A 27,096-nucleotide genomic window follows, 5' to 3' on the forward strand; every position below is an offset into this window, starting at 1 on the left:
GAAAAAGATGAGGCTGTAGGAAATATCACCATTTACCCTCAGACATATAATATTTCAATATATGACTAAAATTACAATATATTTACTTATTATACACCGAAAAATGAGCTTCCATGGCCTCTGCCTTTTCTGACAACACGTCAAAATTAGTGAACTCAAAGCTTTCAGAAACTTTCCAATACAAGAGGGGGGGGCGTTCTTCTCGTGAACCTCGTAAACACGACTCCATTTGAAGGCACCATTAGTGACAGAATAATCTGCCGTGAAGAGAGCTGCCCATGTTACATCACTGCCCTGCCTCATTTCTCTGGAAATATGACTGGCTAAGGGACAACAAAGTTACACTATCAACCTGTCTTTTTATTTTAAACCCTCCAGGTTGTTCTCTCTGTAAGCAGAGACTGTTAAGCGGTCAGTGGTTCCCTTTCAATCAGTATTAGGCAACGTAGCTTCCGATGTAAGGAAGCGTCCGCTCTGTCGACAGCAGAGTGCACTTTTGTCTGTCTTATTTTGAAATCATGTGAGACATTTACGTCTGTGCCACGTTGACGTTTGCACCACAGTAGCTGCACTCCGGGTTGGCTGTACACCCGCCCGGCGTGTGTACCCAGATAAACCCCAATGTTTCATTTCCCTTCAGAAAACTGCCTTTCCACTTTCTTGTACATTGACTTGTTATGATGAACATGAATGGCCATTTTTTAAAAGAGCTCTCTCAGAGGTACTTGATGTTTTAGTTTGTGTCATTCATGTCTGAAGTCACTACCCGGTCCAGCACGACTTAACCTTGTAGTAGCAAGATAAAAACTGACTTGGTAGCGTCTGTGATCATATATACTGGTAAGGCCCTCTTCATATCTGTCTGCTATTGTAGATAACGACTATGATAATGATGTCTGTGACCTGAAGATCAGGTCAGCCATTCCACGAGATCTTCTGTCCAGTCATAGTCTGAATACAGAAGTGATCCGCTGTATTCCAGGAATGTCAATAGAAAATAAGTATGTATGTATGTTCCTGAAAACGACTGATATAAGAGAAAACAACTCCCCTAATCATACATTGTCCTGATTCTGATCATTTTCATGTGCATACTATTTGATTAAAATTTGTATATTGCATGATTAGGAATGTACAACTTTTTATTTCCCTTTTTCTGTTCCATTTCCATGCTTACACAAAGAAAAACTTGTCATTCCATTTTGTTTCTTTATAGTTTTTTTTATGAAGTTTACTTGACCATTCTCTATTTTTGATGGTATTGTGTTTTTATCTATTCTAAGTTCAGACAATTAAAAAAAAAAAAAAGTGATATCGTTGAATGTTTTAAATTATTAAACACCGGAAGGAAGGGGGTTATGTTTGGTGTCATGACACTTGAGGGCATGGGGCTCCCTATAAGAAGTTGAGTAGAAGAGGTCACGTGAAGCAGTGTACTGAGAGGCAACCCACTCTGTCTTAATTCTCTTTTGGTTCAGTTGTAGTGAGTTATTTTACTAAGTTTGGCTAGTGACATTGAAATATACTCTCGTATGACTCTGACTTTGGAAGGTCCTGTCTTTTTATTTCTCTCCATATTCCATTATCAAGCTGTACAATGTAAAATGTTTTAAAGGGGACAACATAAATTATCTACATTCCCTTTAAAAGAAAGTCCACCCAAATTAAAAATAAAGGCTGTAAGAAGCTGCTGTAGTCTTTTTTTTGTGTTACAGTGAACCAATAAACACCCACGTATACCAACATTTTTAATATATCTGTGTGAGCAGAGGGGTAGGCAAGGCAAGGCAAGGCAAGGCAGCTTTATTTGTATAGCACATTTCAGCAACAGGGCAATTCAAAATGCTTTACATAAACATTCAAGAACATTGTGACAAAGTGCAAAAGAACATTAAGACATAATTAAAACAGTTATAAAAACATTAAAGATTAGAAAATAAAAACAAGCTAAAAATGAAAGCTGGGATAGAAGCTAAAATAGAATATAACACATGAGTAAAAGCTCTAGTGCAGTATAAGATCCTGTGCAGACAGGAAAGTTTTAAGCTTTGATTTAAAGAACTCATGGTTGGAATTGGTCTTGCAGGTTTCTGGGAGCTTGTTCCAAATATTTAGTGCATAAAAACTGAACGCTGCTTCTGCATGTTTAGTTGTGACTCTGGGGACACTAAGCAGACCTGATCCAGATGACCTGAGAGGTCTGGATGGTTCATAACATAGCAGAAGTTCAGAAATGTATTTTGGCCCTAAAACCATGTAGTGCTTTGTAAACCAGCAGGAGTACTTTGAAATCAGAATAGAATGTGTGCATGTGCGTGTGTGGAGGCGGTATAATGTTTTTTTATATTTTTATGTGTGTTTTTTAGGCTGTTATTGGCACATAAACACTTGAATATTAAAGACAATAATATATATTGCTTTGAACTTCAATTCCCATAATGCCTTGCGCGACAGCAGAAGATCTCTTTACTGACTGACAGCGAGCAGCTGAGTTTAGTAAAGTTCAACTAACAAAGCCGCAGCTTTATGGTTTTATAGCTTTATGTAGAACTAGTTTATTTAAACACAAATGTCGCTCAGCCGACCCTCTTTTTGTTTATGTGTGATAGCAACACACGCGAAAGAGGAGCTATGCTAGCTTCCGTTAGCATCACTGTCATGCTAACGGACTACGTTTCCTGTGTTGACTTTCAAAATAAAAGCACATCATCAATTGTTGTGCGAAATGTCTGCTGAGTTGTCATTAAAAGCAAACATTTAGCTTTGTTGTGTATTTTCGCACGCGGATAATATATAGGTGCAGCTGATTTCAATAATTTAGATAAGTATCTTTCGACTAAATTGCATTTAGTTAGAGCTAACTCTAAATAGCATGTAAACCAACAGAAAAGTGATTAATTCGACACAAAATTGACATAATAAAAACACAGTGTTACCTCAATAACCCACCCCTACACCCCAATAATATTGGGTAACGGTAACTTTGAGCAAATAGTGTATCTTTGTCAAAAGTCTTGAAAAAAATCTAAGGGATCAAGATTGTGGTGTAGGATTTAAAAATTACAATTGGCCGATATATTGTCATTTGATTATTTTTAAAGTAGTTTTTATCAGTAGGGCCATAGTAGGAAGTTCATATTATGAAATGTATATTAAAATTATCTTTTTCCTCCCAGAACAGCTCTGCCTTTAAAGGTCCCATATTATAAAAAAGTGAGATTTTCATGTTTTTTTTATTATAAAGCAGGCTTAAGTCCTATAAAAATACTGTGAAAATATCAAAACACTCAATCCACAGTGAAATACACACAGACAGTATTCAGAAACTCTGCATTTGAAACAAGCTGTCAGGATTTCTGCCCATTCGTGATGTCACGAATATACAATATTTAGACCCGTGACACAATTTTAAACATGAACATTCTAAATGTGTCACAGTTTATTCCTGGTTGCAGTGTATGTGAATGTCATAGGCTGACAGGATATACACATGGACCCAAGCTGTTGCCTAGCAAAGTAATTCTGTTGCAATTCTGTCAAAGCGCGCCAAAACGGAGCGTTTCAGACAGAGGTTAAATACAGGCATATTCAGGCTGACAGTATGAGGAAAATAAAGGGTTTTTGAACATTACAGCATGTAAACATGTTCTAGTAGAAACACAAAATACAAGTATGAACCTGAAAATGAGCACGATATGGGACCTTTAAATATAGAACACCAACGAGCTGATGGTATGGTTTTCACAGCTTTAGAGCACAAGACAATGAAACATGACTGAAAACACAGAGGTTACCTCTGAAATATACACCAACAACAATAATTATAAAAACACAATGAAGTTGCGAGTTGTTACATGTTGTTCAAAAATAATAATAAATAGAGTGGGGGTTTTATTTCGAAAGCTGTAACCGGAAGCGGAATGGTATGCTGCTGTTGCTCTTGACAACAGGAGGTTGTTAAATGGTTGTTAATAATAACTGTGGGGCTCTTCGGGATTGTTCACAACAACAGAGGAAGCAGCACCAGCTCTCACCAAATAAAACCCCGACGCGATTTCTTTTTCTTATCCAGTTGTTTTGGAGCCATATTACCGGAAACTAACTGCGTGAAGAAGCTCCTTTCTTCTCTAAACACTGAGAGCTATTGTTTGTAACCGAGCTAGCTTTGTCTTCTTCCTTGCTTTAGCAGTCACAGCTGTGGTTGGTGGTGTTGCTCATAGATATTTTGTTGGAATATGGCTCAGCATGGACATCATGTAGCCAGTTCACAGAAAGCACTGATGCTGGAGATGAAGAGTCTCCAAGACGAGCCGGTCGAAGGGTTCAAGATAACTTTGGTGGACGAGTCGGACATGTACAACTGGGAAGTGGCGATATTCGGACCTCCAAACACTCACTACGAGGGTGGTTACTTTAAGGTGAGTAGCTAAATGTGAGCTAGCTAGATCTATTGTTCTTTAGCTGCTGTATTTAAGCCTATATTTAAGAGTAATTTACTCATAAAGGAAGGTTAACTATAGCCTCCGTGTCTTCAAACAACAGCCGGTAACAGTTAAAACACGTTAAGCTAGTTGGTCCCTGTTTAAGTCTTTGTTCAACTTCATTTCAACCAGCTTCCTTATTGAGCCATACATATACTCTAATTACATTTTCCTAAATTTGTCTTAACTATAATTATTATTATTTATAATTATTCTAACTAAAATAAATTAATTACTGATATTTCATTTAAAAAATGTATTTCGAACATGTAGTATACATAAAAATAAATAAAAAGAATGATCATACAAACAAGTACATACAATGAAAAGCATAAGGAAAATAAATTGTCAAACATTTGATGCCTTGATTTACATAGGCACGGCAAGTTTATTTATATAGCACATTTCATACACAAAAGCAATTCAAAGTGCTTTACATCTTTAAAAGCAAGATAAAAGAGCACAAAGTGCATAAGATAAAAATTAATAAAAGTATAAGATAAAAGAAAAAAATTAAACCTATTCGAAAAGGAGTGAGAAGAAGTATAAACTTATTTAATCCCACCCCTTCTCCATAAGTCAATTATTAACCAGCTTCCTTATTGATCCATACATATACTCAAATTACATTTTCCTAAATTTGTCTAACTATAATTATTATTATTTATAATTATTCTAACTATAATATTACCTTTAATCTGTGCCATACAGAAATATAAATTAATTTGATAGAATTATCCTTATCAAAATATAAATTTGTTATCAATCCAGAATACCAATTCATTACATATAATATAACTTAATCACAATACCAATTCATTACATATAATATAACTTAATCACAATACCAATTCATTACATATAATATAACTTAATCACAATACCAATTCATTACTTATAATATAACTTAATGACAATACCAATTCTTCACTTACATATTTATCTTAATCATATTGACTATTAGTTATATTTTCTTATATGAGCAAATTAACTTTATATCAACTCAGTCATGACATTTTACAGTTTATAAACATTACAACTTTGTTTCCCCTTTAAATAGAGATTAATTGACAGTCAGCACATGATCACAGACTTTTGTGTCAATATGAAACAAAAGGTTTTATTAGTATAACTGCCTCAACCTTTTAACATAAACTCATCATCTGGCCAACTAATTCAATCATTCCCTTGGTGTTTTTCATTACAACACAACAGCCCCTAGTTTGAATAGGCCTTTTTTTTGTTTGTATATTCAAATCAACTCAATCCATGATGTGTGGGAACCTTGCTTTTGAAATGTAGACTACAGCAGCTTCTTACAGCCTTTATTTTCTTTAAAGGACATGTAGATAATTTATGTTATGTTACATTGTACAGCTTGATAATGGGATATGGATAAATAAAAAAGACAGGACCTTCCAAAGTCAGTCATACAGAGAGTATAATCTTAGCTTGTTTAATTTATCTTAGACATTTAATTTGTTTTTTTTTGCATGCTTCCTCCCCTGAGAGGTTTCACAGATATGTTTTCCTGTGTTGTTGACAAAGAGGGTTGGCAGTTTACAAAGCCTCCACTAACTTGTTAACTACTGAATTGTCTTGGTTTAAAAAAAAAAAAAAACTACTTAAAGATCTTTCGAGGCTGACAGGAATGTGAGCTCTACATTTATTTTCATGGCAATCATAGCTATGACCCTTGACCTTGTTAGTTTGTACTGTTTTTATCCTAAAAGTTTGAGCTACAGTATCTGATTTAAGACTCACACCTACATTGTAAATATAGAACAGCATTGCATTTGTTGCCATAGCAAAGCGGCGCCTACTGTTTATTTGTCTCGAACTTAAATGAGGGTGTGAAAATCAACTTATGATATTGCAAAACACTGAGAGGGGATTCTCGCTTACACACAGTGAGCACTTTGATTTATTACTTTGTCTGGCAAAGTGAAATAAACCCCTGTTAATGCTGCTTCAAACTTGCCCTAGATAGTTGTTTTATTGGACATCATTCAAAGAGTAATGGGCTTTTATTAAGGTGGCATAATGGTGCTGTCTGTCTGCGAAAGAAAGACAAGAATAATGTAGGTCAGGGCCCTGAAAGACCATACTCAAATTGTACATGGTCTCTTTACAGTGGGCTTTTTGTGGTGGGCTCATAATGCTAAGTCCCGCATTATCCATAGTTGTTTCCATGTTACAGCTAAACTGTAATATATCAGTGAAGGCTTCGACTGTGTTCAGATTATCCAGCGTATTGTAACTGCTCTCTGTTTGTAAACCACCAAGCTTTGTTATTCCAGTTCTTGAGAAGCTTGTTCATTTAGCCTCTGGTCTTTTTCAAGCCTGTGAACACAAGCAGAGGGCCCCGGCCAGGCTACCGTACACGGTGCTCCGTGTGGGTGCTGCTGTGTACAGGATTCCTTTGTCGGGCCAGGAATGCACAGCCTGGCTGTGAAATCCACCGCATGGTTGTGACTCATTGTTCTCTGCTGGGTTTCCATCCAACCAGTTTGCCATATTCAAACGAAAAAAAGAAGGAACAAAAAAACCCACCCTGTTCTGATCCAGGTTACCCAAACAAATAAACAAACAGTCCTCTGACATGCTGCAGCTGCCTGTTCATCAAGAACAGGGCAGGTAATGACGTCATACGAAACCTGGCTGAGTCAGGTATTTATTTCAAAAGGGTGTTGCTCTCGAAGAGTCACACCATGATGAATACATTATGACGGCAGGCACACAGTGAACCGAGACATATTAAAATGTCATTCATACAACATTAGATGGCAGGATAAACAAACTCTGAGCCTCAGCCTGAACTCTGAATTGAATGATCCTGAGATGGAAAACTCCAGAACAGGTGATCAGAGTCGGTTCATTCAACTCTGAATATGTTAAATCTGAGTTAAGCTCTTGTTTGGTGAATGAAAAATGTCACCATCAATGGAGCTCCGATACTACGATTCATCATGGCAACAGGTAAATTCTGACATACAGTAAACCTAATTAATGCGCTTCGATACGCACTTTGATACGACTGAATCAATGAGGAAACAAAATGGCGTGTCTGGCTCCGTAAAGGCCCAGACACAGCAAGCAAACATCAAAGAACTAGCGGCGATGAAGGGCGACAGTTGCGTTGCATCACGTCGCCTTCGTCTTGGCCGACAAGTTGCATTTGAACACACCACAAAGACTACAGCCGACGGCCAGTTAGCATGTACGTTCTGCGCCTGCGCGAGAGGAAATAACTCTCCACACCAGCAGGTCGCGGTAGTCTGTATTCGTCATTCAAAAACAGAAACCATAAGACCGAGGACGGCGGATATACAAGCCGTTTTTATGATACATACATTAAACAAAGCGGCGTTTGCCGACCATTTTCACACCACTCTCACTCACTACTTAGCTTCATTCCAGATGGCCATGTCGCTGTGAAAATATCTGTGTATTGGAACGATCAGATGAGATGAAGATAAAAAATGAGAAGAGTCCTCTGTGTTTTTACTCTTGACTTTACTCGTTGGCTTGCTTTCCTCACTTCACTCTTCTTGTGCACTGATTCGTTTAAGCTGAACGGCCAATCGGAGTGATTTCTCTCACCGACGAGCTCTGCCGCCGATTCAACATGCTGAATCGACATGGGTAGACTAGAGCCCAGGGTGCGGGACACACTGCAAAAACTAGGCCGACAGACGCTCACCGACGGCCGAAGGTCAGCTTGGTGTGTCGGGGCCTTAAAATAGTGGTAATCGAGAGAAACACGCAGGCGCAGAATGTACGTGCTAACTGGCTGTCGGCTGTAGTCTTTGCGGTGTGTTCGAGTGCAACTTTTTGGCCAAGACAAAGGCGACATGAGGCGATGTAACTGGTGGCCTTCGTCGCCACTGATTCTTTGATGTCGGCTTGGTGTGTCCCCAACTTTAGGTTCACAGAGTCATTTGCCATGGTAACTGACTCAGAGTTTAAGTTTCCCACATCTCAGGGTTAACTAACCCAGAGTTTCACTGGGCCCCAGGTCCACAATTCATAAGTAAACACAGGTCCATATCATCATAATAAATACCTATGACCTGTTGGTCTCACAATAGGCCCTGACGTTCACTCATTGGTTCTGAGACATTTCCTTTGTGTGTGTGCCTTCTGCTTTGTCATGTGAAGTATCCCTCCAGGCTGTGAGTGTCTGATGATTACTGGCAGAGGGACAGTCAGTCCCACAGCACTGACTGTCCCTCTGGTCCTGGGACATGTATAAAGCATATTAGCTGGGTGTCTTTCACTGTGTACAGACTTTAAGGAGTGTTTGGACAGTGACTCACTATGTGTGTTGTTTTTGTACACATTCAGTTTGATAGTCCAGACAGTACAGTGACTATGAGGTTTTAAACTACCTACTTTATTAGGTTGAATATAATGTTAATCTGAGGCTTAAATATGGAAACAGTGGAATGGGGACATCTTTGAATAATATTTAAACTGTACAATTGAAATGAATGGAAAGTCTTTCAAGTTTTTGGTCTACTTCAACTGTTTGTTGATCAAGTCATATAATCCTGACCAAAACATAAAAACATTTCTATGTCAGTGTGTTTTCAAGTAGATCTCTGATCCGTGACCGTTTTGATTCTCTCTCTGTTATTTTTTCCGTTTCTCTTTAACATCTGTCTTCTCTCTTTGTATTTTCATGACCCCGGGGGAAGTCTCACAAAATCAAGAAGTGAGACGTCAGTGTTTTTATGAACACAGTCAGTCACCCTCCTGTTAAAGTCACTCTAAAACCATAGTAGCTTACTTGCCAGTATTTAACATGTCATCTGGAAAAATTAGGGCAAGCACGTTCCCTTGCTGCTATGATTGTCTTGGTCTCATCAAAAGTGTTTTATTTGCTGTGGAGCCTCTGTAACTCCATGAACTCCTTCCTCAACAAGCCACAAGGAATTACTGTACTTTCCAAGGGGCCTGGGCTGTGTACGGCCCCTACCAGGCTCAACCAATAGGCTTTACCTAACATGGCATAAAGTACAGCATATCTGAGGTTCTGATTTTTGTCAAGTAATGGTTTCTATAAAAGGTAATAACACCAACTACAAACAGAAAGAAAATTCCAAAATGATTTACTTTTGCTGGAACTAATAACATAATTCAGCTTTCAGTTATTGTTGAACTCTCAATTTCTCTGTAATAATTTTTTTTTATAAATAAACACGTATATTGTATTGCTATCCCCTCCAGTATGGTGGAGTAACATAAAACACAAAACCCACCACATTTACTGTGCTTCTGTGCTCTCCATGTTGATCGGCTTATTGGGTTAATAAAACCACAAGGCCGGCCATAAAGACGTGTGCAAGTCCATAAACTCTACTTAGACATTGCTTTTTCTGTGACACCAGAGTCTGTTAGTTGACATTTGGCAGATTTGACCTCTTCCTGCTCCGTTTTCTGTCGTGTAGCAGCATTTTCCTGCAATAGAGGAAGCTGCACTTTCACGACCGTAGTCCTAGGTCCACATGTCTGGACCCTAGTTTTTCATGAAGCCTACTGTCTACAGTGTAAATGCTAGTTTAATACTCATTGATTTACCATTTTAATTAAGTTTAAATAAGCTTAATACTGTGCTGACTGCCTGTGTCTCTCTCTCTCTCTCTCTCTCTCTCTCTCTCTCTCTCTCTCTCTCTCTCTCTCTCTCTCTCTCTCTCTCTCTCTCTCTCAAGAGTTGTTGAGACCTTTTGCGAATCTGTCGTCCTCCACTGCACAAACAGGGAGGCAGTTTGCAAAGGTTAAGTTAAGGCTGGCCTACATTAAAATGTTTTTCAAATCTTAACAGATGTTGAAACTGAGAGAGACCCCACACATAATGACATGTTGTGATAAATTTAACAGCTTTGTTCCTATTGTGTGTGGAGAGCAATGATTTGGCCAAAAAAAGCAGAACACACACCAACAGATTCCATTCATGAACAACAACAGTCCCGACACTCAAAACCGGTAATCTTGCGAAATCTCTCGCCATCAAACGTGACTTTAGTGTAAACAAACATGGCGGACGAAGGGCAGGAAGAATTAGTGATGTTTTGCACTACTTTGTACTAAAAATGACAAAGGCTGTAGGGATGAAGTCATGGAGACATGTTAAACACTTGTGGTGTTGCCACAAATCAACAAGCTTTGCTGTCTAAACCTGAATTGTTTCTGTGGTAACCACCACGTAATGCGGTGTTAAGAGGTCGTGGTCATTTCACGTAGACCATTTCTGTGAGATCTCGTTGCAGCAGACAGAAAGCGGTCCTAGAAATGCGGTCCTGAAACTGCAGCTATTGCAGGAACATAATATTGACCAGAACAGCAGAAAAGGGGTACTGTACTTTATAGCCACAACTATAAGGTCACTGTGATGTACAACATAAACTGTGTGTGTGTATAGTGACTGCACTGCTGGGGAAGAGCCTGGGATCTGTGAAATTGGATGGGTGACTGTGATTGCTGTGTCAGCACCTGGCAGCTTTAATTGTCTTTTTTTTGTTGCATGTAATTATGACGTAAATGGGGTCTCTGCAACTCGAAATATACTGTGAAACAGAACATCTTTCACATCTCAGTCTTGTGGTTTTCTACTAAACACTGACGGACTACTTCTTCACAGCAAACATGAAAAAGAGGGGTGTTGCCCTTTGGTTTTGGCCCGGGCCTGTCTTTCGTTTCCAGACACTCAGTCGACACACACTCAGTCCTGTTGAGCAGCTGACTCTGTGCCTTCCTTCCTTCCTCCTTGGGTGCATGCTACATAATTTGCACCAGCTCAATGTTAGCCTTGCAGTAGCGGCGGAGGGGAGGGAACAGGCAAGAGGACCCAGCCCAGCTGCAGAGGGCTTCAGGCTGGGCCGAGCCCGGCTGAGCTGCCGGAGTCATGTTTCCCCCTCTGGCTGTGTCACAGAGAAACGAGAGCAGAGCAGAGGAAAGAAGGGGGAATACAGAAACTGCCAGATCAAGAGCAAGCAGAGCCCTTCCTTGCAGTGGTGCCCCTTTTGAAAGGAGAGCCTGCTGTGAATAGAGGTGAGCGTGACGTGAGGCCCCAGTAGACAGTTATAACCGTCCCCTGAAGGCCTGGCCACGTGTTCTTTTTCTCTTCCTGAATGAGCCACCAGTGTAGTAATCGCCACTTTGAAACATAGCTGTACAGGCTGTTAGTAGGGCTGGGACGATACACCCGTCTCCCGTTTCGATACTTTCGTGATACTTGGGTGCCGATTCGATATGTATTGCGATTCTACAACTATTGCTATTCGATATTATGATTTATTATTTACTTTTTAACACTAAACCATGTAAAAAAAGTTTAATCATACACTTCTAGAGACTTTTACTTTGGAAAATATCTAAATTAATAGAGTAAAAATGTTTGATTTTCAGCAAGGATGTAGTCTGAGATGTTCTGAAGTCAAATATATCAGTCATTGTCGGGTATTATTTATTAATATATTTCCCTCACAAATTAGTGGTATTTTCTTTTCATTTATAAGGGACATGTAATGTTTTATACTTCTGGTGAATATTATCCAATCAGTCTTATGTCCATATGTATTTTGTATATACAGTTCCCTTTGTTAACACCTTATTTTGAAAACAGGACATAGTTACAAACTTCAGCTTTTGATCTTTTTCTTTCTCCTCAACCTTCTCCTCAAGAGTTAAGTTAATGAGGCAGGGGCCTGCTGGGTACGAACATGATAATCTCTGGGACCTCTATGTGTGTGTTAGGGGTATGGAATTTGCTCTACACAAGGACCTTTTCCCTCCTCGTTCAGTCTGAATGTGGGCTGGGTGTGTGAGGATCAGGTCTGTAGAGAAGGCAAAGAGGTGCTCGGGGAGAACAGAATGATTTGTTCTGTTCAGGGTCTTTGCATTGACCTGGTTTACTTCGCCTCGCTGTCATTTTCCACAGGGTGGGCGCGTTCACTCTCGTTCCTGCTCTCTCTTCAGGGCAGCTTTTTTAGCTCACAATCCCAAGCAAGATTTCACAGAAAGAGGAAATTGATCTTGTATTCTTGGCGGTAACGAGCCTTCCATGAGTCCTTTTTTTTTTGCGTGCTTGGCAGGAAATTGGCTGCACTTCAAATGAGCTGCTCGGGGTTGCTCACCTTTTGACCGTGGATGCTGTTAATTCTGTACTCAATCCAATTATGAGGCATGACATGCAAGTCAGCTGTAGCGTGTCGCAGCAAAGTGTACTGAGGCTCACACTTTGTGATGGGCAGAAGAGAAAAAGTCCTTCCCAGTAGTGGAGACACAGTGAGAGGGGAGAGAGTGGGTGTTGTACAGGAAAGGGTCATATGTGAGTATATAATAAGGATGGGAATAGATCTATTCAATACATGAGAATGATCCCTGGAAACTTAAAGAGGAAGCTGATAAGACCCTGCTGCATCATCCCCTCTCCTCTTTCTCCTCCTTGTGTTTCTTCTCTTCTGTCTGCTCGCTGCTGCAGAGCAAATGAGCAAACCGAGCAGCCTGTCTGTGTTTAGCCCAGCTCTGTCACACTTCCCTACCCCATCCTCTCCACCCTCCCTTCATCAGTCCAGGGTTTGGTGTCACCTGGGTGCTCAAGTCAATCTGCTGCCAGTGTGACCTGCCATCTTCTGGTTGGTGAACACACATTACTGGTAGTTTAAAGGCCCTGGCACACCAAGCCGACCGTCAGCCGTCAGACAGTTTGGGTCCGTCGGCGAGCGTCTGTCGGCCTAGTTTTTGCAGTGTGTCCCGCACCGTCGGCTCTGCCCATGTCGGAGGTTTTTCAGACGATTCAGCATGTTGAATCGGCGACGGAGCTCGTTGGTGAGAGAAATGACTCTGATTGGCTTAAACGAATCAGTGCACGAGAAGAGAAACGGAAGTAAGGAAAGCAAGCCAACAAGTAAAGTCAATAGGCCACACTGAAGGCTCTTCTCATTTTTCATCTTCATCTCATCTGATCATTCCAATACACGGATATTTTCACAACAACATCTGGAATGAAGCTAAGTGGTGAGTTAGAGTGGTGTGAAAATTGACGGAAACACCGCTTTGTTTCATGTACGTATCATTACAACGGCTTGTATATTCGCCGTCCTCGGTCTCCCGGTTTCCCTTTTTGAATGACGAATACAGACTACCGCCACCTACTGGTGTGGAGTTATTTCCACTCACGCAGGCGCTGTAGTCTTTGCGGTGTGTTCTAACGCAACTTGTCGGCCAAGACAAAAGCGCGACGTGAGGCGACGCAACAGTCGGCCTTCATCGCCACTAGTTTTATGATGTCGGCTTGGTGTGTTCGGACCTTAATGGTCTCCAATACGGCCTCGAACACACCCATTGCCTGGATCGACCTTCAGGACAAATCCAATGGTTTTATATCTATAGTTGGTGCTTCTAGAAACCATAAGGAACACATATATTTCCCTTCTCTCTAGCCTCCTGACTTTGTCCATTTTATTTAGATAGTATCATGGAGCCTTGAATGGTGACTGTATGCATTTCTTGTGTTTGTGGCATTGTGTTACTAGGAATATGGTTTTAAAGCCTCCTGGTAAGATGCATTGTGAAATCATGCTTTACCTTCTCAAAGGGATCAATGCTCATGCTTAGCCTTAATGCAAACCCCGCCTTCTCGCTTTACTTGTAGCTTGCATTCAGACTCGCAGGATTGTGATGGATGAAGCTATTTAATGGGAAGTGTTAATGCATAGGTCTCAAAGTAACACAATGACATATGGGATACTTTTTTATATTCAAATATGTACGGCATAAAGATCCTACGTAATGAAAGCAGCAATGCTGAGTAGTTGGTGCCATTTCCCTGTGAGTCACCAAAGAGTTGGGTTGCTCTGGTTTGCTTTGAAGTTGGACACAGTGTGTTTTCTTTGATATCCGGTCGTCTTTTTGTTTCCAAGATGTCATAAAAAGTTGAATGATTGAACTGGATGGGTAGACGGTTCTTTGCCAAAGGAATTTTGTTTGTGTTTTGTGATTTAAAAAAAAAAAATCCATAACAAAGCAAGAGAACTAAAGATGTCTAGGGCTTTCAAACGAGCATAAACCACTTTGCCCACTGGGAGGGTTGGCACAGCGTTACGTTTAGCCGAATGCCCTCTAGTTCTCTTTTACACCATTTCCATCCCCTTCTGAATTGGACAACAGTCCATGTCCAACCGACTGTGGACAGATGTGAATATCCCGATTACACAAGATAAGATTATCTTTGCCTACTTCCCAGCCAGTGGACAGATATGATCTTGATGCTTGCTGATATTGTTTTGGAAGACAAACCAAGCTCTCACTGTTGTTTTCTGGCCCTTGTCTTCCTCCCCTTCCTGGCTGGCCACTATGTGTTGCACTGTTGCCAGCCTGTAATGTGTACAAAGTTGGCCTGAGCCCTGCGCTCTGAAGGGCCGCCAGCTTTCTGGCAGGGTCACTCAGACCCGGGGATTTTGTTTTTTTGTTCTTACAAGCGGCATTCTCTCAGGACTGTGTCAGCGTTTCCTCTCCGCTCTGGTTTTATATGGTGAGAGCAGGTTTATTCTGCAAATCAGGGTCACGTAAGACACCAAATACAACAAATGTTGCTCTTGTATGGAAAGCAGGGCACGAGCTTAAGAACGTCCCGTCATCCTGGGGCTGAAAAAAAATTTGATCGGGGAGGATGAATTAATTTTGGGACAAATTTGGGAGGAGAGTTCCAAGAAAAATAGCCTACCCTTCTAATGTTACAATGAAATGATTGCACATTTTGCAGAGCACACACAGTTCTTATTAAACAACAACATTATTACAACATAAACACGTACATACACACACGGTACATACTGCCGGCCTCTGACTTCACGATAGCACCAACGTGGAATTCAACCCAAGTCAGTTAGGTAACGTTGAGCTTGCTAGTAGCTATTGTTAACTACTAGCACCTAATAGTAGTTAATGTTAACAGCTGACATTAGACTGTTTGATGTTAACAGTAACGTTACAGTTAACCAGCTAACCAGTCAGCAGCCGACGTTAGCATTTACAGTGGGTGAGCGGACGATAACGTTACATTAACTATGAGGAGTCAAAACTCTGCAACAGCTCAAATCATGTTACTAATATTAACCAGTTTTTTATTTAACTTACTCCTCTTCATCCCCTTTGGGTAATAAGGCTGCGAAGACATTTCTCCCTCACATTTTGTCTGTGGCAAGTGCATCTTGTCCTGTCCAGCAGCTTTAAGAACCCCAGCTAGCAGGGCTGGTTCTAGCTTTTTGGGAGCCATATGCAAAATCTTCTTCACACTACTTTTTACACATAAAAAAAAATGTCAAAGTTAACGCAATAATAACACATTAAAGCAAATTAGTTTCAACGCCACTAATTTCTTTAACGCATTAATGCAACTTATTACTGGCATCATATGAAACTAGAAAAATCTGAGGAATTCATTGTTACCAACCATGTAATACTAGCTTGTAGGTTGTCTGAGGTTAAATAATTCTCCAAACTTACGCTAAAGTTTGGAGAGGAAAAACTGGCATGGCCATTTTCAAAGGGGTTCCTTGACGTCTGACCTCAAGATATATGTGAATGAAAATGGGTTCTATGGTTACCCACGAGTCTCCCCTTTGAAGACATGCCCACTTTATGATAATCACATGCAGTTTGGGGCAAGTCATAGTCAAGTTAGCACACTGACACACTGACAGCTGTTGTTGCCTGTTGGGCTTGAGTTTGTTATGATTTGAGCATGTTTCTTTATGCTAAATGCAGTACCTGTGAGGGTTTCTGGACAATATTTGTCATTGTTTTGTGTTGTTAGTTGATTTCCAATAATAAAAAGATACATACATTTGCATAAAGCAAGCATATTTGCCCACTCCCATGTTGTTATTAAACACTTGACAAATCTCCCTTTAAGGTACATTTTGAACAGATAAAAACGTGCGATTAATTATGTTAATGGGTTGACAGCCCTAATTTTAACTAACGATAATGTAGAAAAACAAAGATTTTAAATTCGGGATGGCTTAGATTGTATTTCGGGACGGTTCTGGGAGGGTGGTGAAAAAAAGTTAGTTGAGAACCCTGATGGAAAGTCAGGACATACTGACACGCTGTAAAGACAACAGAACCTGAAATACAGCTCTGTCAACAGCAGACGGATTCTGTGACCTTTAACAGGTCACACTTTCAGCATAGATATTTTCCTGCTACATCCAGCCTGGTTTAAATGCTACATTGCACGCAAAGAGGGATAAGACTTAATGTTAAGTACAAGTATTATATAGAGCACAACCCCTTTTATTCCAAGTGAAATCCCCCCCTTCCTCCCCCCACTACCACTCCACCACCTCCCCGCTCCCATGCAGCCGATCCCCCCTGCCTCCCGCTCGTCGGTTCACTGTGGTGAGGACCAGCTGACCATGCCGAATCAGCAAATGTGAACAAGTGTGTGTGTGTGTGTGTATGACGGGAGGGATAAGCAGAAGGTTTCATGCTGTGAGTGATGTGCGTGTGTGTAATCAGTGTAGTCGGTGTGTCTCCCCCTCGTCCCACCCAAGGCACGCCTTATGGAGCTGGAGGAGGGGTCCTCTACACATAGCCGCATTTATACAGTGTGTGTGGGGGTGTGGTTTCAATGCGAGGACATATAATAGCGGAGCACGGGTGTGAGTAGTGGATTGTCTTGGGTTGCAGTGACAGCTGGAGAGGACAAACCCCCACAATGTCTTTATACAAGCAGCCCCCCTCACCCACCGGTGTGTCTGTAAGCTCCACACACTCTGCAGCTGAATGCACTGTGAGCCTCCCTCCCTCCCTCCACACCATATTACATTACACTGTCATTAGCTCCTCCATGCTCAGCCACCTCAGTAGGGTTTGCCATGACTCTACAGCTACTATTTATAGATTTCTTTCAATCACTATTGACGCTGATCAGCACGATTGTGGAGGTCTTCATTCAGCTGCTGCTTGTTGACACCAGTGCTGCAAGCAGAGGTCTTTGTGAGGAATAAACGTGGGGAATGAAGCACCCTCTCTCCCCCCGGCAGCTGTCTCTGTACGTGTGTGTGTGTTGCTTCTGCGGCATTGTACAGACTTGCATTCTGGATTCAGTTACCCCTGGGACACTGCGTCCACAAGCAGAGTAGTTTTAAGCAAAACTATGTACACTGTAGGTTTTCTTAAAGCAAACAACACCACCAGTGCGCTAAAATTAAATGCAGCGGCCGAGCTATGGCTAAAGCAATCGCCCTTTACTTTCCGGGTGTACATTTGAGACAGCAAGGCTCCTTTGACCCAGTCAGTGGAAATGGTACTCCCAAACAACAGCAATAGTTTGGAGGGAAGTAGTCATGACTCGTCTGTTGGCAAGGGAGAAGTGTAGATAAACCGCCTGCCTAATATGTGTCTTTTCTCGCCCTCAGGCCCGGATCAAGTTCCCCGTCGACTACCCGTACTCTCCACCTGCCTTTCGCTTCCTCACCAAGATGTGGCACCCCAACATTTATGAGGTAATTGTGACTAGTATAAATCCTTGAACAACAGGAGCTCCTCATAGCTTTTATTAATACACCAGTGAGCTAATGTCATACATGTGGGGTATGTATGAGTATAAGATAGCACTAGGTCCTGGTTTTTTAAATGTTTAATTAAAGGTCCCATATTGTAAAAAGTGAGATTTCCATGTCTTTTTTCATTGTAAAGCAGGTTTAAGTGCTATATAGATACTGTGAAAGTATCGAAACACTCAATCCATGGAGACATACACACAGCCCGTATTCAGAAACTGTGCTTTAGAATCAAGCTGTCAGGATTTCTGTCCATTTGTGATGTCACAAATCTACATTATATGTATATATACACAATTTCACAGTTTTAAACGTAAACATTATAAATGTGTCCCAGTTTATTTCTGGTTGTAGTGTATGTGATATATGGTGCCTTCAAATGAAACTCTTGAACTTCTAACATTTCATTCCTTTCACAAATCAAAGATTAATTTGAAGGCAGGAGAGAATACAAATGATTGAATGAAACTCCAGAGTAGAAGAGTACAGTGTAATGTGAGATTTCTATTTCACCACAGGCCAATGTATCTGATGTGTCCAATGTAATCTGTATGAGTTTATTAATAACTAAACTATTGTCTGAACGTATTGGTGTATTCTCTCTAGAACGGGGATGTGTGCATCTCTATCCTGCACCCACCAGTGGACGACCCACAGAGCGGAGAGTTGCCTTCAGAGAGGTGGAACCCCACACAGAACGTCAGGTACACAACACAATGTTCTCAATACTGCCAAAGAACAACACACAAAATGATAAGCAGGGTTGCTGTTCGATATATTCTTCTGTCACTGTCCACATTTCTGCGATTGACATGTGGACGGACAAGATTGGGAGTCTGTGCAGGCGTTGTTTTCCAGTAGCTTTGCACCTTAATGTGATGTCACATAACTAGCCTCCTTCTACAGTCCACGTTTCCTCCAGTTTCTCATTGTCCACCAATCAATACAGACTAAATGCAGCTTGTAGCCAATTTGTTACAAATTGCTGGAAGTAAGCATTACTAGGACTGACCTCCAGCTTAAGTTTGTAGCTTGATTTCCTACTTACCAAGCAGGTTTTAGATGTCAGCCTGTTGTGGCATCAACTTGCAAAGACTTTCCTTCTTTTTGGGCTATTTGTGGCGCAGTTTCATCTCGAAGATGCGTTCGAGTGGTGAGTTTGCTACGTTCCCCAAGCATCTCTTAGCTTTTTTAGCCTGATAAATAAACAAAATAAACTCACAAAATGTCAAGAAGGGAAATATTCTTACACCTATTTTCCTTATTAAACAGAAAAATAGAACCATACACCTTCTAAATTCAAGTTTCTCTCTTTCGCCGAACTAGCTTAATTGCCTTGTTAACTCATCGTAAAACATGCTTCATTCAAACTCAACAGAAACGATATAAAACTAACAAAACTGTCTCGGTTTATCTTTATGTTCCAGCTCTAGTTTGGTCTAAATAAATCCTTAATTCACCCACTGTCTCACTCTGCTGTTGCTGCCCACTTTGTGCTACTGGGTTAGCTCGCTGAACGAGAGTTCGTCGCTGTGTAGTCTCGCTTCTCCACACTTCGTTTTAGCGCCGTGCCATCTGCCCACTGAGCAGCGGCTCTTACTCGTTCTTCGGAGGCAAACCACTAAATTTGCAAAATAAAATGAGAAAGATCGCAAAAAGAACAACTGGCGATACACTCAGCCAGTTGTCGATATATTCGTCCAATCGCCAAATCCTCCAAAGTTTTTCATTCCATTTGTTATGTATCTCAGATTATGTAGTATCTAGGAATAGCGGTGCTATTATTACAGATATTACAGATTTGAATGATTATCAGCTAATAGACCATTAGCTAATAATATGTAAGTATTCGCTTCTGGACATCATTTGAAGCCAGACGGTTGTTTGAGATCAACTGCCAACCAACTTGCTGCAGTGTAAATGCAGCAAACCTCCAAACATGATGTATAATTCATAACCCTTTATTTCATATATTTACTTAACACAGGTTTATTTATACGAACCCTGCAGCTTTCTCTTTTATGCATTTTCTGCAGAGACAAACTCTCATAGCGGGATATAACTATAAAGTAATGGGCCCTCTGCAGCGCCTGAGCTGAGGATCACAACAACAAAAACAAAATCAGTCCCACATTTTGTCTCAAGGAAAAGGGAGAGCTGGTTTGGGATTACAAGTACAACAAGTTGATTCACTGGAGTCAAAGTAAAGTATAAATGATGTGTAATATAGGGCTGTCAATCGATTGAAATATTTAACCACGATTAATTGCATGATTGTCCATAGTTAATCGCAGATTAATCACACATTTTTTTATCTGTTCAAAATGTACCTTAAAGGGAGATTTGTCAAGTATTTAATACTCTTATCAACATGGGAGTGGGCAAATATGCTTACAAAACAATGACAAATATTGTCCAGAAACCCTCACAGGTACTGCATTTAGCATGAAAAATCACAACATGGTAAACTCAAGCCCAACAGGCAACAACAGCTGTCAGTGTGTCAGTGTGCTGCCTTGACTATGACTAAACTGCATGTGATTATCATAAAGTGGGCATGTCTGTAAAGGGGAGACTCGTGGGTACCCAGAGAACCCATTTTCATTCACATATCTTGAGGTCAGAGGTCAAGGGACCCCTTTTGAAAATGGCCATGACCGTTTTCCTCACCAAAATGTAGTGCATATTTGGAGCAACCTAAAAAGAAACCTACAACCTAAAATCCACAAGTTGCGCTAATGCGTTACAAAAATTAGTGGCGTTAAAACAATTTTGCGTTAACGTGTTATTATCGCGTAAACTTTGACAGCCCTAGCATAACACCATTGTCTGTCAGTATCTCTAATGAGCGGCTCTTTGAGCTAAATTCAACAGATGACAGCAGAGACAAATGGATGTTCTGAGGTTTAGCCGACTGGTTGTCTGACCCTAACCTTCATCTCTCCCCCTCCCCCTCTCTGTATCCATGTGTCCTTTCTTTCTTTCCATCTCTGTACACCTCTTTGTCCTGCATTCTCAATGTCTCTGGTCTCGTCTTACCTCCATCTTCCCCTGTCCTCCTCCTCCTCCTCCTGTATTGTTTTCCTGTATTTTAATCTGTCTCCGCTCTCTCTGACGTCTCTCTCAGGACCATTCTGCTCAGTGTGATCTCTTTGCTGAACGAGCCCAACACTTTCTCCCCGGCCAACGTGGACGCATCCGTCATGTACCGCAAGTGGAGGGACAGCAAGGGCAAGGACAGAGAATACATCGAGATCATCAGGTATCCAAGAGTGGCAAAAAAAACGCACACACTCTTCACACTTCAAATGGGAGCTTGTCAGTGTAGCAGGTACACATAGGCCCTGTTCAGATCTGGCCTCAACATGCGTCCTGAGTGATCAGATCACAAGTGGACAGCTCTAAGTCTGTTCACACCTGGCATTAAAATGTGTCTCCACATACGTCCATTTGTGATCGGATCTCACTTCCCCGCTCTATATGCAAATAAACACGTAGTAAACACATGGCTAACACAGCAGACTTTGCAATGTAATATTACATGAATGTCAGTAGTAATATCCTACATATTCATGAATTCGGGTACATTTTATTAACATAAAAATAAAGGTCATTGTATCGGCGGTACCCGGGGACCTCCGTGCCGCCAACACCGCTGCCTTTGCCAGACAACAGCCACGTACAGAGCTTCAGAGAGCGGGGATGAGAGCAAGCAAGCGGGTGGGCGGGCTGGTCAGATCCGTGCAAAGCACCGGGACAAAAACACAACACATCTCCGACAATATGATTATAATACACTTCCTGTGCCTGTTCTGATAGTTATTTAGCCTATAGATCAGATATATTTTAATAAAATACATACAGAATACAGTAGAGCACAGAAGCCGTTTCCATGCTGCGAGGCAGACAAGCGCTTGCGTCTGCCTGTCTATTCACATGAGAAGCGCAGTGAGACCCCGCTGATCCCAGCAGGACGTCAGGTGAGTAGGTTGTCCTTAATGTGGCCCAGGACACATTTGCGTACACACTGTTAAAAGAATGTGGCCATATATATCTTTAATTCCCCTTAATTGAAGATATCTACATTGTCCTTTTTAGATATCTAAAATTAAATTGTGACTAGTCAAAATCCCTAGAACAGGGCCATAGTACCAGCACGGAAGATCTCTCTTGCCTCATCTGTTTTTTTCTGTCTTTCCACCTCACAGGAAGCAGGTGGTGGCTACCAAAGCTGAGGCAGAGCGGGACGGCGTCAAGGTTCCCATCACGTTGGACGAGTACTGCGTCCGCACCCAAGTCCCGCCCACAGACGACGGCTCCAACCTCTTATACGACGACTACTACGACGACGAGGAGCTGGAGGACGACGACGAGGACGACAACGAGGACTGTTGCTACGATGAGGACGACTCGGGCACCGAGGACTCCTGACCTCGCCTTCCCATGATGTCACCCGCCCTTCCCCTCGTCTCTGACCAGTCCCTGCCCTCACCCTTCCCGCCACACACGCCTCCCTCTCGTCACGGACTGAACTTTCATTCCCTGAATCAACCCCTCCTCGTCCTCACTTAGCACCGCCCCCCCCCACCCCTGTCCACCTTCTGTCACATGTGCAGTCACAGTATGCACACTAAAACCTGATGCATCGAAGACAAAAAAAGCTACAGAGTTGTTTTTGTTTAACATGTTTCTCTTTTCTTTTCTTTTTTTCATTTGTTGTCTGAGTAGAGGTTACACACGATGCACACATAGCAACACAACAATAATAGTACTTCCTCATCTGCTTCTGTTTGTCTGATAACTGATTTAAAAGCGTTTTAGCTCCGAGACCTGTTCCTTCCTCCGGCTCTGAGTGGAACAAAGCCTGTTCGATGGCCAAGTTTTCTTGTAGAGCATTTGGCGGAGGAACGGTCACGCCTTTTCTCGACATCACCATCAGCAGGGTGGAATGTAACGTCGCAGGTCAGATCAGATCACAGTCAAACAAGCTAGGAGCTTTTGCAAAGGAAGTCTAATTTAGAGAAAATGGCGCACAGTATGTGTGGTTTTTGAAAAGCTGAGTCACTTCTGTCTCTGAGCCATGTGTGTGACCTCTGGTTAGCGAAGCCCTGCCATGCTTCACCTCTGACCTTTTTGAGCCTTCGGGCTTGTGCTGCTCCAAACAGGGAAGTTATCCATTTAAAAAGAAGCTCACACTCCCTTGTGCCTTCCCTCACTCCCTTATATCACAGATCTGTATGACTTGTGGGACAGACAGCAGGTCAAAGACAAAGAAAGGTGGCAAAGGGAGATATTCAAGGTCTCAGGTGGGGGACACCGTGCGAACAGCGCCCCCCTGATGGAACAAGCATATTTATAGCAGCACCTGTCAGATTTGTCCAGTGTGCGAGTGAGAAAGGTATAAGATCCAACAGCTGAACTAAAGACTGGAATGTAGATCCCACAAACGTCCTCTGACTGCCACGCAGCCTTCATCGTACAAGCACGTGCTACTAGTGCATTAAGAAACAGCTAGCTGAGCCTGCTGCTGCTCATGAAATCCAATGTACTGTATTTAAAAAGAATCTATGCAGTCCGTGCTTGAACCTACTTAATATGCAGTGCTTTAAACGTGGCAGTAAAGCTGAGCCTTTCAACCGTCTGACCTGAGCTTACAACCTGTGAGGGACTGACTGACGTGCTCGGTTAGAGTGGGACATGTGTCGTATCCGTCTTTATGTTTGTGGCTGGTTCGTTATTCTAACTCAAGAGGAGCACAAGTCTCCAGAGCTGAAGAGATTGTACACCAGCCTTCATCAGAGCTCGCCCCCTAGTGGCGGCTCAGTGTACCGGCACTGCACCCCCCCTTCTGAAATGCTCGACCGGGGCCGCAGCCATCTTGACTCACCTGACTCAAATGAACCCTGTTACCTCAGAGGAGATCAGGTAGCAGTGTGAGTGATTCAGAAGAATGGAAATGGCCTCATGACGACGGGGGTTTTGTTTTCAGTCTACACTGTCAGAGGCCCCCCCGTGTGGTTTCCTCTCTCCTAACTGGAGTGCTCTGTCGCACACTCAAAAGACACCACCACCACCCAACAGTATTTACGATGAAATCCTCAACATCGCTGTAATCATGTTTCCGTTGTGTGTGAATATTCACCGATCGTTTGTAAGATGTGCTGAGAAGAAGCAGAAATTGAGAAGGAATTGGGCATAAGGGTTGATCTTTGAGCGTGAACAGGAGAATGTGGTTCTTCACTAGCATGCTGTTATGATGTGTTTGTGGTTTTAGATCTGCTATAAGGGTCGGGGTTGTGTCCAGGGGCAAAAGTCCTCTACTCAATTTAATCTAAAACTGTTGCATTGTGAATGGGCTGAGGGTTGTCTGTTATTTTTTTTTTGGGAGGGGGGCTTCATTTACTTTTTTGATGTAATCTTTCATTTCCAAATTGTGGTATGAGCTGCGATGTTTACTCCTATATGTATTAAGTGCTGATTGTTTAAAAACCCAGGATTGTTCATGGAAGAACGACTAAAAACTTATTATAGCTCAACAGCAGAACCGAATTGACACAGCACACCACACAGTAACTATTCTAGCCTTTTATCATGCCCTGAATGCTCAAAAATGAGTTATCGATAATTGACTGATCCATCACGCAACCTATGAACGATCCTCCCCCTCTGTTTTCTGACGTTTTTAGGGTGAATGGGATTTAATTTTTGTCAAACTACTGTTATTTTTATCGTCTCTCCTCCCACTCGTCCCCCCAGTTCTCTGAGCTCTGATTGGTGGCAGCATCACTGAGGGGAAAAAAACCCCAGCAGTTAATTACAGAAAAGTACTAGAACCTCAGGAAACAAAAACAACCACAAACCAACCAACAAACAAATCCTTTTCCAGCTGAGTGAACCTGACCCCGGGGAGTCTCACTTTTTGGCTTCAAAGGACTGTTTACAATCTCTACCTTGATATGCACATGTGGATATTTGACGATCACTTGATGTTTTTTTTTTCTTGTTTATATTTTCTTTTTTTCTTATGGTTTGTAAATCTATTTAAAATCTGAAATAAAGATCTTTATTAGATATTGACTGTTTTTTTTTTTTTATTGAGGTGTGGGGTAAATGGTTGACATGAGTTTTAAAGGTCTCATTCTCACCTTTCCTTTGTTTTCTTGTAGACACTGAAATGACGTTGAGTGACTGAAACTCAGGGCTAACTCTGAGAGGTAAGACCGGTGTCCTTCACTTTCATTAAATGTTTTTTTTTTTTAAAGAGGACCTATTATGCTCATTTTCAGTTGCATACTTGTATTTTGGGTTTCTACTAGAACATGTTTACATGATTTAAGGTTCAGAAAAAGCTTTACTTTTCTCATACTGGCTGTACTGCAGCACCCCTGTCACCCTCTAAATGAAACGCTCTGTTTGAGCTCCCGAGTCTGCTCTGATTGATCAACTGCTCCAGCTCCGGTCTAACTAGCTTTGTTTGAGAGCGTGCGAAACTACCTGCTAGGCAGGTATTATGCAAATGTCTTACTTGGTGACATCGCCACGTTATGTAAGGAAAAGCAGGACTTCAAGCGAGGCGTTTCAGGCAGTTCAGGAGCAGCAGTGTTTCTGTGGGGAGAGTAACTCCCTTTGGCGTGGACTTTAGGCTTTATAACTTTGCAGACCTTTAACATGCACAAAAAACGATATAACACACTAAAGGGAAGGGGAAAAGCTAGGGCTGTCAAAGTTAACGCGATAATAGTGCGTTAATGCAAGTTTGTTTTAACGCCACTAATTTCTTTAACGCATTAACGCAACTTGCAATTTTTGGGTTGAAGCGGACTCAGTTTTAACGCTAGTGCAAAGATACTGGTATCATATGAAACTAGAAAACCTAAGGAATCCATTGGTACCAACCATGTCATACTAGCTCACGGTTGGAAATTAGCATCAGCCACCAACCAAGTGCTGGTAAAATATGCAAGAGGCTGCTAGATTTGCTTCACTCACCAGCCAAAAAAACAATGGTTATCTATTGAGTAGCAGGTGGACAAAAAAGTTAATTTCAAACACTGTACTAGCTTGACGCGAGCTAAATAACATCCCAAACTCATGCTAAATTTTGGCGAGGAAAAACTGGCATGGCCATTTTCAAAGGGGTCACTTGACCTCTGACCTCAAGATATGTGAATGAAAATGGGTTCTATACTCACTTTACAGACTACCCACTTTATGATAATCACATGCAGTTTGGGGGCAAGTCATAGTCAAGTCAGCACACTGACACACTGACAGCTGTTGTTGCCTGTTGGGCTTCAGTTTGCCATGTTATGATTTGAGCATATTTTTATGCTAAATGCAGTACCTGTGAGGGTTTCTGGACAATATTTGTCATTGTTTTGTGTTAATTGATTTCCAATAATAAATATATACATATATTTGCATAAAGCAAGCATATTTGCCCACTCCCATGTTGATAAGTGTATTAAATACTTGACAAATCTCCCTTTAAGGTACATTTTTAACAAATTTTGAATAAAAAAAATGTGCGATTAATCGTGATGAACTATGGACAATCATACGATTACTCGCAATTCAATATTTTAATCGATCGACAGCCTTAGAAAAAGCGCAATAGGTCCTCTTTAAAAACCTTTTAGTGGAACTTCAGAGTGAGGAAAGTGCATGATGAGATGTGTACCCAGTAGTCACCCTGCTGGACTCAGAGGGTGGTGGAGACTTTAAAAGGATTTTCTGATGCTTTCCATGTTTTCATCTATTACAAGTGGGGAGTTTTAGGAAATTGCTTTTCTAAATGGACATGGTTTCTTTTTTCCTTGTCTTCTGTTCCCTTCACTCTAGAAAATGTAAAAGTGTTGGAAGACAAGGTAAGTGAGTTCTGCTCATTACTGCTTAATGTAGCGCTGCTTTGCATGAATTAAATGCAAATCATCTGTCAGTGCCTCTCTCTGTGTGAACAAACGTATCTGCTAAACATCAACATGTTGGCATTGTCACTGTGAGCATGTTGGCATTTAGTTTAAAGAAGCGCTGAGCCTCAG

General features: G+C 41.4%; 2 protein-coding genes across 2 annotated transcripts in view; both read left to right on the forward strand.

Annotated features, from left to right (window-relative positions):
- The window catches only part of ap3d1 (adaptor related protein complex 3 subunit delta 1), a 34,668-nt gene extending 32,980 nt beyond the window's left edge, over window positions 1-1,688 (forward strand). Inside the window, exon 36 of the mRNA XM_074635449.1 lies at window positions 20-1,688. The gene's annotated coding sequence lies outside the window, so the exon portion shown is untranslated. The remainder of the gene's footprint in view (window positions 1-19) is intronic.
- A 2,245-nt stretch (window positions 1,689-3,933) lies between these two features.
- Window positions 3,934-25,126, forward strand: cdc34a (cell division cycle 34 homolog (S. cerevisiae) a). The gene is made up of 5 exons (XM_074635450.1): window positions 3,934-4,418; window positions 17,912-17,998; window positions 18,662-18,759; window positions 21,183-21,317; window positions 22,264-25,126. The coding sequence occupies exons 1-5, from the start codon at window positions 4,236-4,238 to the stop codon at window positions 22,484-22,486; spliced, it is 726 nt and encodes a 241-aa protein (XP_074491551.1). The 5' UTR covers window positions 3,934-4,235; the 3' UTR covers window positions 22,487-25,126.
- The last annotated feature ends 1,970 nt before the right edge of the window (window positions 25,127-27,096 follow it).

The sequence above is a fragment of the Sebastes fasciatus genome, chromosome 5 (assembly GCF_043250625.1).
Source record: "Sebastes fasciatus isolate fSebFas1 chromosome 5, fSebFas1.pri, whole genome shotgun sequence".
Classification (NCBI taxonomy): domain Eukaryota; kingdom Metazoa; phylum Chordata; class Actinopteri; order Perciformes; family Sebastidae; genus Sebastes; species Sebastes fasciatus.

What these genes read in the sequence shown, in the direction of transcription:
- cdc34a (XM_074635450.1), top strand. Translation starts at nt 4,236, where the DNA reads ATGGCTCAGCATGGACATCATGTAGCCAGTTCACAGAAAGCACTGATG. An exon ending in GGCACCCCAACATTTATGAG is followed by an intron (nt 17,999 to 18,661) that starts GTAATTGTGACT and finishes TATTCTCTCTAG; the next exon opens with AACGGGGATGTGTGCATCTC. An exon ending in AACCCCACACAGAACGTCAG is followed by an intron (nt 18,760 to 21,182) that starts GTACACAACACA and finishes CGTCTCTCTCAG; the next exon opens with GACCATTCTGCTCAGTGTGA.